General features: G+C 43.0%; 2 protein-coding genes across 2 annotated transcripts in view; both read right to left on the bottom strand.

Moving 5' to 3' along the window:
- The window catches only part of STRIP2 (striatin interacting protein 2), a 59,031-nt gene that overhangs the window by 10,806 nt on the left and 28,369 nt on the right, over nt 1-19,856 (bottom strand). The window contains exons 13-18 of the mRNA XM_058426642.1: nt 19,707-19,778; nt 17,058-17,132; nt 15,961-16,058; nt 15,368-15,494; nt 12,663-12,763; nt 9,216-9,282 (exon numbers count right to left, since the gene is read on the bottom strand). Coding sequence (XP_058282625.1) covers nt 9,216-9,282; nt 12,663-12,763; nt 15,368-15,494; nt 15,961-16,058; nt 17,058-17,132; nt 19,707-19,778 — 540 coding nt within the window. The remainder of the gene's footprint in view (nt 1-9,215; nt 9,283-12,662; nt 12,764-15,367; nt 15,495-15,960; nt 16,059-17,057; nt 17,133-19,706; nt 19,779-19,856) is intronic.
- LOC116814349 (small nuclear ribonucleoprotein G-like) lies at nt 3,773-4,003 on the bottom strand. Its single transcript, XM_032761711.1, has one exon. It carries the CDS (start codon nt 4,001-4,003, stop codon nt 3,773-3,775), a length of 231 nt encoding a protein of 76 aa, XP_032617602.1.

The raw sequence follows: 19,856 nt of genomic DNA, 5'->3' as shown, positions 1-19,856 counted from the left end.
CTTCCCTAGCAGAGATTCTCTGTGGGAGGGTCTATATTTAAATCTCAAAAATAAATGGACTGGTGATTAATCAAGTAAAGTTTTGTTTGTTTGTTTGTTTTGAGTCTGACTCTTGCTGTGTCGTTCAGGCTGGAGTGCAGTGGCACCACCTCAGCTCACTACAACCTCCACCACCCGGTTCAAGTGATTCTCGTGCCTCAGCCTCCTGAATAGCTGGAATTACAGATGTGCACTACCACGCCCAGCTAATCTTTGTATTAGGAGAGATGGGGTTTCACCATGTTGGCCAGGCTGGTCTCGAACTCCTGGCCTCAAGTGATCCACCCACCTCGGCCTCCCAAAGTGCTGGGATTACAGGCGTGAGCCACTGTGCCCTACCAAGTAAAGTTTTAAAAGTGAAGTTTTGGGCTGGGCACAGTGGCTAATGCTTGTAATCCCAGCACTTTGAGAGGCCGAGGCGGGCGGATCACAAGGTCAGATAGAGACCATCCTGGTCAACATGGTGAAACCCCATCTCTACTAAAAATACAAAAATTTGCAGGGCATGGTGGCGTGCACCTATAGTCCCAGCTTCTCGGGAGGCTGAGACAGGAGAATCGCTTGAACCCAGGAGGCAGAGGTTGCAGTGAGCCAAGATTTCACCACTGCACTCCAGCCTGGCGACAGAGTGAGACTCCGTCTAAAAAAAAAAAAGTGAAGTTTTGAGTGAGGGTCAGCTGTCTGTGGCTGCTGCCTTTTCCTTAGGGCTCAGTCTCAAGAATTCCAGGAAAGGAACCCAAGTTCCCTCTTTGAAGATAGTCTCAGCTGCCCATGGCCTTGCTCTCCTTTCTTCTTCTTCTTTTTTTTTTTTTTTTTTTTTTGAGACAGGGTCTCACTATTTTTTTTTTTTTTTTTTTGAGTCAGAGTCTCGCTCTGTTGCCCAGGCTGGAGTGCAGTGGCGCTATCTTGGCTCACTGCAACCTCTGCCTCCCAGGTTCAAGCTATTCTCCTGCATCAGCCTCCCAAGTAGCTGGGATTACAGGCACATGCCACCATGCCCAGCTAATTTTTCTATTTTTAGTACCGACAGGGTTTCACTATGTTGGAAAGGCTGGTCTCAAACTGCAGACCCTCAGGTGATCTGCCCACCTCAGCCTCCCAAAGTGCTGGCACTACAGGCGTGAGCCACCGCACCTGGCCGGGTTTTACTATTTTGCCTGGGCTGGGCTCAAACTCACCATCCTCCCACTTCAGCTTCCCAAGTAGCTGGGACTATAGGCATGTGCCAACTCTCTTTTCCTTCTGATACTGCTTCCCCAGACAACTGTAACTAGCCCCACTTCTCACATCAGATGCTGCCAGGAGCTGGCACTGAAAGCACACACACTGGTCAGTGGCTCTCTCAGGATGGCCACCAAACCCTAGCTTGTTCTGTCTCCCTTGTTTGCAGCAGGCTCTACCTGAAGCACTGCTCCAGCCTGTGCCTTGTTCCAACCAAACAGATAACTTTTTTCCCAGCAGGCCTTCAGTTCCACAGGTACCTGTTCATATTTGCCAAACTTGAGAGTTTTTTCTTCATGTTTATGTTCATTTAAGGCAGGTCACCTTTCTCTATTATTATTTTTTTTTGCAAGACTCAGCATATTAAGATGGAAACCTCTATGAGGAGATATAAAATTTGTGAACAGCAGCCCACAGTCACATTCTCTTGTTCCTGGTACTTCATACTAGCAAGACCTTTACTTCCTTTGTATCAACTAAAGTTAAAAAAAAAAAAAAACAACACACCCACGACCTACTCTCACGAGTATTTGTTTGCAGTATGCCTTAGGTCTAAAGATTCAGTTCAAGGACTACATCCTACCCTTTCAGAGTATCTCCAAGGCACTATGAGGGCTCTATTCTCAAAGATCCATCCATAACCCAGCTGAGTGAGCCAAGCCAAATAAAATCTAGGCTATGCCAATTATGTAGATAATTAATTCAGATAACTAAGGGAAGAATGAAGCATTTCTTCCTTTCGGATTGAGGAAATCATATTGGTTAGAATGTGAGCACCAGAAGGAATGTAGTTGCTCTAGTCCCAATTCTGTCATCCACAGAAACAAAAGCTGGGGCCCAGAAAGGGGAAGGGGCTTGCCCAAGGTCACATGATAAGCACCCAATCACCAGTATTCAGTCAATTAGAAGACTCTTTGTTTACTGTTCACCTTCTAGCTGCACTTCTGGAATCCTGCACACAGAAGGCAATGCAGAGGAAATTTAGTTGGATCCCCTGCTTTCTGAGCTACTTAAAGACTCAATGGTGGAAAAGCACATTCTTTGGTCCTACCATAATTCGTACTTCAAACCAGAAGAAAATAATTGTTTCCAGGAAAAACAAAAACAAAAAACAGTGAGGTTTCCTGCTTTAAATGGGAGCATTTGACTGAATCTAGTCAGCCTATGATCAGATTGAACCTTTAAAGAAGGGCTACTAAGGGTGAGATCTAATACTATATCTCAAACCTCCTCAACAGCTTACTGAAGTCCCTATGTGACAAATGAGTTCTGCACTGATAAATCAAAATTATTAATATTAGCTTGGTTATTTTATAATGAATCTAGGGGAATTTTATAGTCCAAGGAAAGTCACATGCTTATCTAATGACCCAACCTTCCTTCTTTTATAGATGAAATTTCTATAGCCTACAGGAAATCTGCTCAAGATCCCTTATAGTTGTAAGTGGCAAAGCCAGGTTTGTTTGTCTTTTCCATGCTACCAACTAGTCTATTTCTCTGCTTTTTGCTTCAGGCTTTCCATGCCATGTTAGCCCTGCATTTATTTGAAACTATTACAAAAACTTATGCTGGCCAGGCATGGTGGCTCACACCTGTAATCCCAGTACTTCGGGAGGTCAAGGCAGGAGGATTGCTTGAGACCAGGGATTTGAAACAAGCCTGGGCAACATAGTGACACTTTGTTTCTACAAAAAATTTAAAAATTGCCTGGGCAATATAGTAAGACCTTGTCTCTACAAAAAATATAAAAACTTAGCCAGGCGTGGTGACATGTGCCTCTAGTCCCAGCTACTCAGGAGGCTGAGGTGGGAGGATCACTTGAGCCCAGAGGATAGGTTGCAGTGAGCCAAGATCTCACCACTGTACTCTAGCCTGGGTGACAGGGTGAGACTCCTTCTCAAAAAAAAAAAGAAAAAGAAAAAGAAATTGCTAGGTCTTAATACTTAACTGATTTCAAATTCATGGGAATAACTACTATTTGATAAATGATTCTTTTGATTCATTTCTCTATTATGGTTCACATAACAAAATGAAATCCTATTTTTATTTCAGATTTTCTTTTTTTTGACTATTACAAAAGTTTATCTAGCAATTTTTTTTTTTTTTTTTTTGAGAGAGTTTTCCTCCTGTTGCCCAGGAGTGCAATGGCACAGTCTCCACTCACTGCAACCTCTCCCTCCCAGGTTCAAGCAATTCTCCTGCCTCAGTCTCCCAAGTAGCTGGGATTACAGGTGCCCGCCACCACACCCAGCTAATTTTTGCATTTTTAGTAGAAATGGGGTTTCACCACGTTGGCCAGGCTGGTCTTGAACTCCTGACCTCAGGTGATCCACCTGCCTTGGCCTCCCAAAGTGCTAGGATTATAGGCGTGAGCCACTGTGCCCGGCCTAACAAAAAGTTTTTAATATAAAAAGTCCGATATAAAAAAATGTACATGACCTAATTTTTACATCATAGTAAAACAGGCTCTTTGGAGAGGGGACATGGAATTTCTCTGCTGAACAGCCATTATTTATACTCGTTCCAAGGTTTCTAACATGATGATACTATTTCTTCGTATTACCACCATTCCAATATTGTTCTGTTGCCCACTGGTTGCCATCTCCACACACTCATCTATCACAAGATTCATAAAGGTATCAAATCCCCACAATATTCCTTGGACATGTCTGCCACCATTTAATTTCAATGATAACTTCTTGTCTATAAATTTTTTCAACTCGGGAGGGTGAGCTTTGCTCATGGTGCCTACGTGGCCTCACAGATGCCTTGAGATGGGATGCATGGCTTCTCTCTTGCTCCTGTGGTAGGCCCAGCAGTCTTGCATCTGGCATCACCCACCTCATTAGCCAATCGATTGTCGGTATTTTTTTTCTATTTTAGATTTTCTTTACCAACACCATTATAGAATAATTCTCTTAACATATGGGTTTTTGATAAATTACTGCTAGATTAAGGACATAGATCTGGATAGCTTAAAAGAGAGTAATGGTTCTCAAGTGAAATAAGTGGATAAGGAGGAAGGAGAAAAAAAGTTTCAAGATTGTTTGGGAAACTTTAACAAACTACAAGTGCCCCAGTAAGGGGCACTAACATACCTGGGTATGTGGGTTTGAAAAATCATCCTGGAGATTCTAATCTCCCTAAGAACCCATTATAGAAATAGTGACCAACAGGAAAATTGATACAATGCTAAAAAAATTTTATCCATGATCCTTCCTTTGCATAAATACCTCATGGAAAGTGGATATATACCTCATGGTATATTTACAGTATATCTCTGAAATACATGTATGTTTACTCATAAATGCATAGTTTTAAATAACATTGTAGGAATGTACACATAAGTACAGAAAGTAAAAAAGATATCAATATAATACATATAAAAGATTTAATATTTTCCATCCCCCAAAGTATGTCCTTGCACAGCCTACATTTCATACCACTGCTCTCAACAACCATTCAGATGCTAAGCATTGCAAAATACATGCTGAGCCCACATCCACTGCCTTCTCCAGCAACCTCTTTTCAAAGACCACACTTAACTTCCACATAATCATACGTTCACCATCCTTCATTTAAGTTTGGAATTTTATTTCAATTTTTTCCTAGCTTAGTGGATTGAATATGAATACCGACATTTGGAGATACACAAATTTTTAAACTTCCTGTACCAGGTGGGAGGGGAAACTATTCAGTATATTGGTGAGGATGGCCTATCTAAAGCTAATTATTCTGACAAAATGGGAATACTTCAGAAATTAATATGCCATTAGCTCTACCTTTATTTCATGTTCATCATGCTGTTTAGAGTTTCAAATAAAGTTGAATTCAAATTCAGAAAACTGAAAAAATATAAATCAAGACTACCTCAGCCCAGTGGTGGCTCAGGCCCATAATCCCAGCACTTTGGGAGGCCGAGGCAGGTGGATCATTTGTGGTCAGGAATTCAAGACCAGCCTGGCCAACATGGTGAAACTCTGCTTCCACTAAAAAATACAAAAATTAGCTGGGCAGTAATGGCACCCACCCGTAATCCCAGCTACTTGGGAGGTTGAGGCAGGAGAATCGCTTGAACCTGGGAGGTGGAGGCTGCGGTGAGCAGAGATTGTGCCACTGCACTCCAGTCTGGGCGACTGTCTCAAAAAAAAAGACTACTTCAGCCCAATAATTCCACTTCTAGGAATCTAAAGGAAATAATCAAAGATTCATGTGTAGCTGGGGCATTGTGGCTCACACCTGTAATCCTAGCACTTTGAGAGGCCAAGGCAGGAGGATCACTGAGCCCAAGAATTTGAGACCAGTCTGGGCAAAATAGGGAGATTCTGTCTCTAGGGAGATTTTAGCTCTAAAAAAATTTTTTTTTTAATTTAAAAATTAGCCAAGCATAGTGGCATGTGCCTGTAGTCCTAGCTGCTTGGGTGACTGAGGTGGAAGGATCATTTGACCCTGGGAGGTCAAGACTGCAGTGAGCTGTGATCACACCACTGCACTCCAGCCTGAGCAACTTCGAGACCCTGTCTCAAAAAATAAAAATAAAATAAAAGATTCGCATGCAAGGATGTTTGTTTTGGAGTCACACAAGGAAAACATAAATAAATGTTAACAGCAGAGAAGAATCTTTTTTGAAACTAAATAATGGAATATTATGTGTAACTATTAAAAATTATGTCCTGGGCTGCATGCAGTGGCTCACGCCTGTAATCCCAGCACTTTGGGAGGCTAAGGTGGGCGGATCACGAGGTCAGGAAATTGAGACCATCCTGGCTAACACAGTACAACACCGTCTCTACTAAAAATACAAAAAATTAGCCAGGTGTGGTGGCCTGTGCCTGTAATCCCAGCTACTCGGAAGGCTGAGGCAGAAGAATCGCTTGAACCCGGGAGGCAGAGGTTGCAGTGAGCCAAGATGGCGCCACTGCACTCCAGCCTGGCTGACAGAGCAAGACTCCATCTCAAAAAAAATAAATAAATAAAAATAAAAAATAAATAAATAATTAAAATTATGTCCTCAGCTGGGCGTGGTGGCTGACACCTGTAATCCCAGCAATTTGGGAGGCCAAGGAGGGCGGATTGCTTGAGCCCAGGAGTTCAAGATCAGCTTGGGCAACACAAAGACCCCGTCTCTACAAAAAATACAAAAATTAGCCTGGCATGGTGGCATGTCTGTGGTCCCAGCTACACCCAGCTACTTGGGAGGCTAAGGTGGGAGGATCACTTCAGCCCAGGAGCTTGAGGCTGTGATGGGCCGTGCTTCAGGCCGAGTGCACTTCACTTCAGCCTGGGTGACAAAGCAAGACCCTGTCTTCAAAAAAGAAAGAAAAAAGTTGTCCTCTAGAATGTTTAATAAAATGATATTGTGAACATTTAAATTTTGCTGTCAAATGAAACATCTATGTATAAAGTCTTAGTTTTGTTAATGTGTTTATATATGAGTGAATATATATATAATTGCAGCAAAATATTAACAGTGGCTATATGTAGGTGGCATAAGAGTATTTTTCTTCCTCATACTTTTCTGTTTCTCCAGTTTTCTTCAATACATATATTTGTTTTAATATCAGGAAAAAAACTTCAAAAGTTACTTAAAGAAAATCCTATAGCCATTCGTGGTGGCTCACGCCTATAATCCCAGCACTTTGGGAGGCTGAGGCAGGTTGATCATCTGAGGCCAGGATTTCGAGACCAGCCTGGCCCACATGATGAAAGCCTGTCTCTACTAAAAATACAAAAATTAGCTGGACATGGCGGCATGTGCCAGTAGTCCCCGCTACTCAGAAGGCTGAGGCAGGAAAATCACTTGGACTCAGGAGGCAGAGGTTTCAGTGAGCTGAGATCGCACCACTGCATTCCAGCCTGGGTGACAGAACAAGACTCTGTCTCAAAAAAAAAAAAAAAAAAGAAAGAAAAGAAAATTCTATATATTCAAATAGCCAGTACATTTTCTGTGCTTGCAATTTGTTAAGCCTGAAAAAAAGAGATATATCTTACTCATATGAACATTAGTCTTTTTCTGAGCATAGAAGTCACCAGTTTAGATAAACCATACTGAGGACCTATGTGGAATAGACTCACTAGTTACTGCAGCCCATGACTGGGCTCATTCAAAATTCAAGCAAAACAAAAAGTCTGTGGTTACTAAACGAAACCACCAGGTGCCACTATTGCTTCACAGAAAGGAGTAAAATACTTAGCATGACTATTTTTTAGGAAGAATAAATACATGCTTTCACTCTGGATAATACTAAAGTTTTCTTAGAAAACATAATAAATTATTATGTTCACTTCATTTCAGTAATTTTATGCACATATTCCAAAGGTCAATTGGGAGAGATGTGAAAGTGTGGTTCCTATCAATTCCTATATATGAACCAATGGGGTTGGCATTGAAAATAACACATTATAGGAAGAAATAAATCCAGGCCATAAAAGTTGACTTCATCTTCTGAAATGCCATACTAATAGCAGAATTTTAATGCTACTGTGTACCACTGTTTCTGTGGAAAATGTATTCTTCATTCCAACTCTGAATGGCAGAGGATGCATGTCTCTCTACCCCAACTTCCACTTTCAACTGGTAGCTATTTAACTTCTCCATCTATAAAATAGTAATACTAACCTCACAGAGTTGTTTTAACAATTGAATAGCTACATCTGTGTAGTGTGGGTAAAAAAAATTTTTTTTTAAATAAAAAATTTGAAAAAAGACTGAATAGCATCATAAATAACATAAAGAGGGTTGGACAATTTATTACATCTCTGTAGGAATAAAAAGCTTCCAACTTCTTTGGCTGCTGAGGCCACATCTAAATAAGACCAGGGAATCTCTCTATCCCAGTGGTAAAAAAAGGGTGCTAGGTTGGTGTCTCAGGACATGGGTCTTTTGACTCATGTCTAATTCAGGCTCTGTCACCTATGAGGAGTAAACCATGACAAATCACTTCATTCACTGGGCCTTCAGGTTTCTCATCTTTGAAATAAGGTAGTTGGATCAAATGGCTCTTAAGTCCCCTCCAGCCAAGAATCCCATGGTTCTATAAAACCTGTACCACAGAGATTGTCATTCTATTTTTGCATAATATACTTTTCTGACTCAACATTTTGCAGGAATTACAACTGGAGGACAAAGGGTTGTAGTAATCATTGGTGCGTGCCATGATTCAATCATTTGACATTTATTGAGCTCTTCAATGTACCAGACAAAGTGCTAGACTCTAAGGATATAAAAATGATGATACTGTCTCTTCCTTCAAGCATTCTACAGTCAAATTAACAAACAGACACAAATGCATAATTACAATGCAACAGACTGGAGGTATGGATTGTGGCATATCTAAGGAGCTGTGGCAATACATGATGAGGTAGATACCTCATCTTCAGTATGGCTGTTGTTCAGTCAGTTTCATGGAATTGAGAATAACTGTGAGTGACTTTTCTGATTTGCCTAGAGCTGTTTTCAAGATGAGAAACTTTCTGGGCTATCCTTTTGTGGCTATATAGACTTTTGCCTCCAAAAGACTTAGAAAAAGTATTTTCTCAAGTACACATTGCTAGGTTTTATAACCTATATGAAAATAAGAAGTGAACTCCCTGTAGCACAGCGGAAAGAAGACAGATAATTATTTGTGCTAGACCAGAAGAGATTCTCCTGCATTTAGCATAGATATTCACACTCAATTTCAGTCCCATTATGTTTCTAAATTCCCTCTCCTCCTTAGTGTTTTTCACTGGCTGTTTCCTCCTTTCTGAAAAATGCTATGCTAAGCTTTTCCAGATCTTTCTCAACTGGGTCAGCAACTCTAAACCCCTGCTGCATCTGTGCTCTTGCCAATATACCTTCATTGATCTGAGACTCTCAAACCAGGGCATTAAGGGGTTGGAGAAGAAATGAAAGAGCAAATGCCAACCTGTGCCACCTAGCAATTTCAAAGGCTACCAAATCCCCATCTGCTTACCAGACTTTCAGTAGTAAGCTCCGGCAAATCCTGGATGGTACAGCAAGGATAATCCAGGACTGAGATGCTGTAAGATGCAGAGATAAGGACAGGCTTTAGGTAAATGGCAACAGCAGGAATTGGCTGTATATGAAAAGGGCAGGAGTTATTTCTCTCCAGCAGCCCCTATCCATTTCCCAAATTGCTTAGTGACCTCAGCTGAAACTGAGGGCTCTGGTGCCAGGCAACTCTAGCTCGTCTCCTTTCCTGTCATGAGAGGAACCAGTGAGTTCTTTGAGGCTGGCCCCCATCTGGTAGATACAAAAGAAAGCAGAAAGACAGCCTCTTTTCTTAGCACTCCTCGCTTCTTTAAAGGAATACGTAAACTTGAGTGCATTTGTGTTTCTGCATTTAACTGTATGTGTGAATATAACTGCTCCCACAGACACTGCCCAAACCCATCCCACTGGATAACAATCTGAGGATGTGAGGATGAAATGATCCTCCTGTGTCTCTCACCAGATCTTTCTGAAAGCTGGGAGCTCTGGGGAATGATTACAGAAGCCACTCCTAAAGGAAGCTTGAGACAGGGGCAGCTTCCTATAGAAAGGCTAATCTAGTAACTCAAGAATGGTAATAGCTGGCAGTGGGGGACTGCAAGCTACAGCTCTGTGGTGAGCCCAGGGAAGCAGGCATGAGTTAGGAGGGTAAATAAGGCATTGCGTTATGACAAGGACATAGTTACAAAATAAATGACAGCTCTCTCTTTCCTCTTCTCCCTTCTTCATTGACACAATACAGAATCTGGACTAGCTAATCTCTAATGCTCCTTCTGGTTCTGACGTTCCATGAGGTTTTGAACACCAACCTATCTGAACCAGTGCAGCTGGAAATGGATAAAGGATGTTGGCAAAGCAGTGGCTTTGACGACGACGAGTTCACACTGCTATAATGAACCTGTCTCTACATTTTAAAAGTCAAAACTTCTATACAAGTAAAAGGCAACAATTTATTTGGCCAGAAATGTTTACCTTTGTCCAAGAAACTCAGACAAAGATAACCTGGGGGACCAGGGTAGGAGAGGAGAAGGGTCAGCTTGGGAAAGGGCAGTGTCAAACTACCGGTAATGTTGTTCATCATCTTGATTCACTCTATTGGATTTTCCCAGGGTTGCCAGTTCTGTACTGCTCCATTAGGATGAACATTCTTGGCTGGCTCATCCACCTATCCACCCACCTCCCACTGCTGAAGCCCTATGGCAAAGTAGGTGCCGGCGACCAGGAAATGGGGGTGGGAAATCAAAGATGGATTTGTTCCATTCTCTTAGTGAATTGAAATCTAGCCTAAGGGGGCATAAAATTAATTTACAAGTATCTAGAACATCTAGATTGTAAGAGCCATGAGGAAATTCTGCAATAATGAGCTGTGATCTCCAAGTTCTCAGAGATCATTCAAAAGTAAAACTTACAGGTGGTGCCTAAGAGGATCATCTTGTTCAGGCCAACCTTAGCAAAAGGTTGTAGCCTGTTGCTACCACTCTTCCAACTTCAAACTGAATCAAATGGACATCTATTGAATTGTCTGTACCGCCCATTCTAGGTCCATGGGTGCAGAAGGAACATTCAGTTTCTGTATATCACTCCCCTAGCCACAGTTGATCTAGGGGTGAACCTCTAACCCAGGGAATCTGGAATAGGGATTGGAGAGTCAATTCAGTCTCTGAGGTGGGGCATGTTTAGCTCATATAGACATATTTCACTATGCGGCCTGAGAAGCAAACAACGCAGACTGATAAATTTGTCAGTGAGAGAGGAAACTGGAGTGGAAATACAGAGGCCTGGTGTCTTACAGATACAAGTGAAAGGCTTTCTGGGCTCCCCACACTACAGGCCAACCCTGAGGTCCAGAGCTGCATTGCTGTCCTAGGTTCCTCAGGATGACACATGTCATTTCATTCTGACAAAGTCACTATTCTGCATGAGTCTAGTCCAGCTAGTTTTGGTTACTTTTAACCAAGAGTGTTGACTGATACACGGAGGTGCCTGTATGCAGTTGTGGCCCTGACACAGGCTGACCTGTACTTTCATTTTCCCTGGTAACTCAAGTAGCACAACTGAAGTGCCAATTTTAAAGGGGTCAGTGCACAGGTCTCCATATTGTTAGGAAAAACCCATCCTCCAATGCTTACCCCCAAGGGAAAGTGTTTAAAGCAATCTTACACATACTAATATTAACTAATGCTTATAAAAGTTCTATGATATAGTCAGAAAAGGTATTCTTATTTTAAAGATGAAAATACTGTGGTTCAGAGAAACAGTGTCTTGCTTGAGATTACATAACTAGCAAGTAGCAGATCCAGGTCATGAATCCAGGTCTCATGACTTCAGGCTCCATAGGTGTGTGTGTGTGTGTGTTAAGCTACATGTAAGCAACCAAGAGTGTTGACTGATACACGGAGGTGCCTGTATGCAGTTGTGGCCCTGACACAGGTTGACCTGTACTTTCATTTTCCCTGGTAACTCAAGTAGCACAACTGAAGTGCCAATTTTAAAGGGGTCAGTGCACAGGTCTCCATATTGTTAGGAAAAACCCATCCTCCAATTCCACTCCATGGTGGAATTTCAGGCAGTACTGACAGACTAGTGTGGCAATATCTCTAGTCACCCCAAGTATGAGATTAGCCCTCTTACTTCTACTTTAGGAATTTTGCCTCTGGTAAACTCTACTGATTAACATATTTCCAGTTCTCGTGAAAGTAGAATAGTAAGGAACAAGGATCTACTCTGTAATCCCCAAGTCCCTGCTTGGCTGGAGGAATGGAAAGCAATTTGTATTCACAGGGAAGCCTGTGTTCTGATCCTGTCTCTGATGCTTACTTAAGGGGTCTCACCAGCATGTTAATTTTGTTAATATCTCTGAATTTGTTTCCTAATTGGAAAAATGAGAATAAAACTTATAACAACTCTTAGCATTGCTGAGGAGATTAAATAATGAATGCGAAATACCTTATTTTTTTAAACTACAAATTGATGTACCTCAGTAAATTCTATTATGTACCTTCAGTTACAAATTTTGTATGCATTACAGTTTATGAAACAGCATAACTGTTCCAATTGCTCCAACTTATGATTTATACTAAAATAAGGCCTGGCCAGACAAGCAGGTTGTTTCACAAAAAACAACCCCTGGATCCACCTGACACAGAGCTAAAAATTCATCATTGCCACTTCATTTCTTTAAGTCATGACATTTTTCAGTGTTTAAAACTATTAAAATACAAATACTTCCCTAAAGAAGGTAAACTATACACTCCATCAGCTAACACTTCAAGGAAATTAAATTTAACAGTGACAGCTCTAAGACAGGAGGGACTAGGGACACCAGGAAAACTGAAAGGCTCCGAGATGATGTAATTTTCTCAACCACCCCAAAATAGCCCCTTGAAATAAACCTGTCCAGAGTTCATACCTGTTTTTGGCAGTGATGTATGACAAGATATTTTGATTGAAGAACTTCAGGATCAAGGGGATGCAGTTGGCAAATACCAAATGTTGCGATACATATTCAAACTGAATTAAAAATCAAAGCAGAAAGGGCTGCTTATTTGGAGGAGAATGGAAACTATGTTTGAAAAAAAGAGGGGAAGTACAAATCTAATATCGATTCCTGAGAATATCTACTATCCACTTGTCTTATCAGTCTTCCTGTCTGGGAAATGGGAAGAATCATCTTCAGCCAGCCCATCCTACATGGAGGGGGATCATCTGCAGTATACGTCACAAGCACAAAACAAAGAAGCCAGAAAATAAAATCCCACTCCAATGCATAGAAAGAATTGCTGTGAGATTTGTTCCTAAGCCCAACAGGAAAGGAAGGCTCCCTGAGGGAGTTGTTTTCCATGCCCAACCTCTGGCTCATAATGTTTCAGCTGTAATTGATATAGCAGGGACAGCTGCAGCTTACTCTTGGCAACTTCTGGCATCACCCAGTCAGGATGGTGACAGCACATAGTAACCAAATGGACCACTGGGCTCCAGCTCCAGTATGTCTGGTATACCATATTATCCTTAGTATTTAGAATATCAGTAAGTATACTGGCCGCTTGGAGTATGGGGGAAGGGGGGAAAGAATGTTAGTAAATATTTTAATGAATGAATGAACAAGAGCACTTCAGCCAACAGATACTGCATTGAGAAGTCTAAGGTGTCTTTGATAGGCTTAATACCAGAATGTGGAGACTCCATTCTGCTCTCCCAAATCCAGATGTGGTTTGTATATAGGACAACCTAGTGGGACAGGTGGCCATAAGAGCAGTGTCATGGGTGTTATGTTACCCATGATACACTAAGGAGTGTCAAACACAGTTTATCTCCAGATCCAGAACCTAGTATTCTAGTATAGAAATGGGGTTGAGAAAGCAGAAAACTATGGTGTTTTAAATCCTCAGCTCTCTGATCACCAACAAGTAGCCAAGCAGCAAGCTAAGCTGCCTAATGGCCCTGGGTATGTAGTTAGAGCAGTGGAGTGAGTTTATGCCAAGACCACTTCCCTCTTCTGTTCAATATTTTCTCCCTGGAAGGTTATTTATTTTATTTGTAAAATCCAGGGTATTTTCCAAAGCCCCAGACAAAAGAGCCAACACATATCCAGTATCATCTGATGAAAAACTTTCTTCAGTTTGAGATGTGCCGGTGGCCCTTCAGGATTCACTGACACACACTGGCATGGCCCATCAAGCCATCCACCTGTCTGGCTGTGAATCCACATACTTCCCACTAAGAAAAGCAGAAGTAAACACACATCCACAGTTCTCTGTTCTCTTTCCACTAGAAACACTATCTCCTACCTACCCCTACTCCTCCCAGCCCTGCTGCTCAGCAAACACTGGCAAAAGTGGGAGCACTCAGGGCAACCAAACATACCCAAAGATGTCTTTGAATGTATGAAAGTGGAAAAATACCCTGGTTGATAGGGCCATGGACATAGACCCTGCAGAAGCCTCTCTGTACTCTGAGGACATGCTCTTCTACCAGCAAGCTTGATTCTGACTTCTTAGGAGGAGAATGGGGTAGAGCCTCTGAGCAAAAATTAGAAGCATTCCTCCTTTCCCTATGGTCTCCTCACAGACAGGAGCATCCATTTGCTGTCCCCATCTTGTCCCTATATCTTGGCAATGCCCATGAAACCAAGTCCAAACTCCTTAGCACGGCAAACAATGTTTTATGGGAAAGCAGCTTCTTAACTTTTCTTAGCTTCGATTTCAGTATCTATAAAAGAGGTATTAAATAAGACTACTTCATAGGGTGGAGAGAATTAAATGAGGGCCTAGACAAGCTTAACAGGGTGCTGGGCACAGGATAGGTGCTCAGTAATTGTGTGCTAGCATATAGATTATGATTTGCTCCTTGCTGATTCCCCCAGCTTCATGTGTCACCAGACCATGCCCATCTTTCCCCAACCCAGGCAGAACTCCAGCAACATTTAATTACGGTTTTTAAAGGTACTTTGCTCTCTCTCTTCCGCCTCTGGACTTTTGCATATTAGCTTTTCTGCTTGAAATGCCTCCTGTCCTCCTTCCCTAACAATTCCCATATCCTGGCTAACATCTGTTTTTTTAGGACTCAGGTTAGAAGTCATTTCTTCTCCACCTCAAGCTGGATTAGGTGTTTCCATAGCAACCAGTGCTTATCAGTGTCAGTGCACTTATCTCTCTATAATTGGCTACTTATATGTCTGTATCCTTTATAAGATTTCAAGGCCCTGAAGAGCCAGAACTGTGCCTTATTCTCAGAATTATATCTCAAATGTTGGAAAAGTGCTTCACATATAGAAAACTATGGTCAACATACTTCCCCCCCATTTTTGTGAAATGCTTACATTCTCTCTTGCATTGTTTAAAAACTGGCTGGGCATATTCCTGAGAAGCTAGAGATTCCTACCCACAACCCTGGGATAACTTACAAGGGACACAGACATCCGCACCTTTCTAGGACAGTTCCCACTCCATAACCCTACCTCAAGCTCATGCAATGGGTGGCTGGATTCCCTGAGGGAGGACAAAGAAAAGGCTGAAAGATGCTCATCAGGACTAAAAGGGCCTTTGCATCCTTCCTTTGAGAGATATGGCCTGGCAAACACCTAAGACCTGTGGAGAAGTGCTCCTAGCTGCTCACCTGGTAGATATGGTTGAGTTTGAAGTGTTTGAGGAGTAGCAGAAGCAGGGTGGAGATACTCTTTACAATAATCTCCTTGTGCCTGTTCACATCGATGCCCAGCTTCATGCTCTGGAGAACAGTGATGCTACAATGGGGAGAGAAGGTATTAGCATAGAGAGTGGCCTTAAAGGGAGCCCTGTAGGGATCCAGGTATTTGGATCTGATACAATATACACAAGAGAGCCAGAACTTGGGAAACTTGAACTTCTGTGCCAGGGAAACCTCCAGAGTTCCCACTTATGAGCCTGTCTGAAGAAATGCTCCACTGATCTCTTTGTTTCTGTCTCTCTCTTGGCAAGCTCATCCCTTGGCAATGTTCACCCAAATACCTGGGCAGCCAGTCGCTGGCACTGGTGTCACCCTCCAGATCCAGAGTTCTGAGCTAAAAAGAGCCAAGCAGAAAGCCCTGTAGGGGAAAGGGGGTACTGGTGGGCAGAGACAGGGAGATCTCTTTGGAGACAATCTCTGTGTTAACAAGGTGAGTGGGGACTAGAGAGAGCCTGCAGACAAGACAGCTAGTATCCAGCAGCTGCCCCCGTTGAAGCACTCACGGCATCTCCTCAGGTAGGACATCTGCCAGGATATTGATAGAGTCTGTCTTAGCCTTGGAGGTGGGAGCTGCAGCCAGCAGAATCTTAAGCAGAGCGATCTGGGAAGTAGAAAATAAAGAAATTCACCACTGTCAAACCCACTCAGCAAGGGAGTGATTCTTCCACACCCTAACCGCCCTATAAAAAGTGTTTTAAAGCCATTCTCTAAGTTCTTCCCTAATGACCATATCTCCCCAGCGTCCAGAAAAGCAAACAGGTGCCCAGTCCTGAAGGCCTGCCTGTGAGGCTAAGGAGAAAGCCACAGGGACAGCATTGGCTGTTATGCTTCAAGACTGTTCTTTCCAGGGCCTGGCATGGTGGCTGATGCCTGTAATCCCAGCACTTTTGGAGGCCGAGACAGGCAGATCACTTGAGGTTGGAAGTTCAAGATCAGCCTGGCCAACATGGTAAAACCCCATCTCTACTAAAAATACAAAAATTAGCCAGCGTGGTGGCATGTGCCTGTAATCCCAGCTATTCGGGAGGCTGAGGCAGGAGAATCACTTGAACCTGGGAGGTAGAGGTTGCAGTGGGCTGAGATCGCACCCTGCACTCCAGCCTGGGCGACAGAGTGAGACTCCACTTCAAAAAAAAAAAAAGACTGTTCTCTTCAAAGGGGAAGATGGAAGGAACAGAGTGGGAGGGACAGTGTGTAGAAATAAGGTGGGCGGCATAAGCCCAACTTCTTCCACTCTTTTCTTTCCTCTAACCCGAACCATTGGCATCTTCCCCACTCCCAGCCTGAGGCTATCTAGGACATGACAGACCACAGCAGATCTCAGAGGGACTACAGTACTTATCTCGGAGGAGGGTCCCCAGTGTATCCTGTAGAGACCCCAACTTATTCCCCATCCTTCCCAAAGAAGGACTAGGGAGAACAGCACCATCAGAGGAGCATTGAGGAAAGCTCAGAATTTTCATATGTCAGAAAATGCCTTGCCAAAGGGGCAAAGGCTCAGGAAACAAGCTCAAGTGTTGGACAGGTCCACTTGAAATGGTTTTTAGCTGTCTGTTCCTTGCAGCAGAGAAGGGCAGCTCTGGCCTAGCCATCTCCTTACCATATACTGAGGAAGGCTGTACAGCATTCCCTGGTAGAGGATTTCACATGGTGTCTCTGGTACCACCTCTTCCCCCTGTGGCAAGAAATACATGGTTTGCCAGTACCACTTTCCAGGTAACCAAAGGCTTTTTTTTCTTGGTTGTGAGGGGTGACCTGAAAAGAGCACTAAGCTAGGAGTCAGATCTAGGTTTCTACCCTAGCTGTGTTAATGACTCACTGTGTGACCTTGGTTAAGTCACATTCCTTTTCTGAGTCCTAGTTTTCTCTTCAATAGGACCATCAGGTTGGCCTGGATGACCTCTCAGGACTTGGGATACTGGAACAGATGCTACAGAAGCACTTCCTATGGTGTGGATCTGAGGCTGAAAACTCTAGAACGTTCTGTAAGCCTGGAAGGAGAGGTAGGTGGCTCAATAGTGAGGGTTTAAAAGGAAGCTGGGTAACCTATGGACTGGAGAAACAGGAAGGAATATTAGCAAAGAAGCTTTTAAATGGATGGAAATTATTTTCTTCCCCTCTCCATTAGCCCCTACATCACTTTCTCCTTTCTGACCAGCTCCCTCATATACAACTATCTCTGTCCTGTTGATGACATTAACTAAGCCTTTTATCAGAGTGGGGAGGCTGGGGCCTCAGGGACCCAATAAGCTGCTCAGGCCACTGTCATCTTTGACCAATGCAGTTCCCTTCCTCCTACAAGGTCCCTCTATTACAGGGCAAGGGGCCACTGCCATGAGACCCTGAGGCAGGGAAGAATAACCAGCCTCCTTCTGTCCCACACAACTCATCTGCTGCTTAAATGGACGTAAGTCCTAAATGGACATTCAACAGAGCCTGGCAATCCTGGCATGTTTGCCTTCCTGCTCTCCAAAAGGCCGATTTCATACCATCTTCTCTCTCCTCAAACCAACTCCTTTGCCCACCATCCCTAAACAGTTGCTGACCCTGCCTCATGCTTCATGGAGAAAACAGAAGCAATCAGACAGGCACACACTCATCTTCTCAACACCAAATCTACCAAGAGTCTTCTTCCTTCCTTCTTGACATGAAGGATGAACCGCCTGTGCTTCTAACAAAGGCCAGTCTCCTACTTGTGCTCAGGATCCCACACCTATTTGCTTTGTTGAATGCCTCAGTCCTGCAATTATCCCCTCTCTTGGATCATTTATTTTAGGACAAAAAAATGCTCTAGTATCTCTCAGCCATAAAACATCCTCCCCTTGACCTCACATTCTTCTTCAGCTACCATCCACTTCCTCTCCCCTTCACAAAACTTTTATACCATCTACCTCCTTTTTTGACATTCCCTTCAATACACTCCAATTAGGCTTTCAGTCCCACTACTTCACTTAGAGTTGCTCTTATCAAGGTCACTATCTTCATGTTGCCAAATCCAATGGGCACCTTGGTTCTTACCATAATGCCACTTACTAGTAGTATTTTACCCAGCAGATCACTCCTTTTTTCTTGAAAGACTTTCTTAGCTTTTATGATGATATCATAATCTCCTGGATTTACTGTCTTTCGTACTCTTCTGGCTCCTTTCCTGACACATCCCCACCTCAACATATTGGTGTGCCCCAGGGCTTTGTCCTGCCTTCCATTCTCTTCTTTGTCTCTACTCCCTCCCTGGGTTATCTCAGCCAGTTCTACGGCCTTTAACACTGCCTATAAGTGTTACAAACAACTCCTGAATTTATTTCTCAAAGTCAGCCCTCTCCCTAGAATTCTAGACTTTATTTCCAATCGCCTGCAGCTCCACATGGGTATCTAATAGGCATCTAAAACTTAGTATGACCAAAACAGAACTCTTGATATTCCCCCCACATCCTGGCAAATGGTACTTATTCTTGATTCCTTTCTTTGCCTCTCTATCCACATCCAAATGCACTGCAAGTCTTGTCAGCTACATCTCCAAATCCAGGTCGGCATCATCTCTCACCGTGACTATTTCAAGGGTTTTCTAACCTCCCTAGAGTGCGTCTACGCTTTTCTGGTCCAATCTTTACACAGAAGCTAATGTTTTTAGAAACATAAATCAGATCATATCACTCCTCTGCTTAAAATCTCCAAAGGCTTCCTTCCCTTTGACTGCGAGTCAACTTCAAGCTCTCTACCTTTGCTTACAGGTCCTCAGCAAAGCGGCCTCAGGCCACCTCTCTGACTCCATCTCTAGGATCCCAGCCCTCAGCCCTGTGCTCTAGCCACAACAGCCTTCCTTCACTACCTCCGACACTCTAAGCCTGCTTTCCCCTTGCTAAGGCTGTTCTCTGTTTGGAATGCTCTTTCCTCTGATGCTCCTATGGCCGGCTCCCTGTCCCTCAGATCTTGGCTTAAATGTCACCTTCTCAGAGGTCTACCTACTCCGACTGCCCAATTTAAAGTAGTCTACTGATGCTTCTTTCATGTCATCCTGTTTAAATTTTCTTCATTGTATTTACCATTCTCTGATAGTTTAGTTTACTTAACTTTTTGTTTTTTATCTTTCTCCCCCAACTTCAATATATCATGAAAGTAGGGACCTTGTCTTGCCTGGAACACAGTTAGAGCCTAATATGCTGAATGAATGCATGCACACATGCTCTGTGACAACACTGCAGACAGATTTTCTTCTACTCTCCTCCTGTGTAGGGCCTCCTTGGCTCACCAAAGACATAGGGCACTTCTCCAGCTCCTCTTCATTCTTGATCTGCACATCTGCGATGGAGATATACTTGTGCTGACAAAGATAAGAAGACATCAACAAGCGCTGAGGGCCTCATTCACATGTGTACCAGTCTCTTACTTAAATTCCCCA

The sequence above is a fragment of the Hylobates moloch genome, unplaced genomic scaffold (genome assembly GCF_009828535.3).
Source record: "Hylobates moloch isolate HMO894 unplaced genomic scaffold, HMol_V3 SCAFFOLD_1, whole genome shotgun sequence".
Taxonomy (NCBI): domain Eukaryota; kingdom Metazoa; phylum Chordata; class Mammalia; order Primates; family Hylobatidae; genus Hylobates; species Hylobates moloch.
The sequence above is the reverse complement of the archived record's forward strand: the minus strand, read 5'-3'. Positions and strand labels throughout refer to the sequence as shown.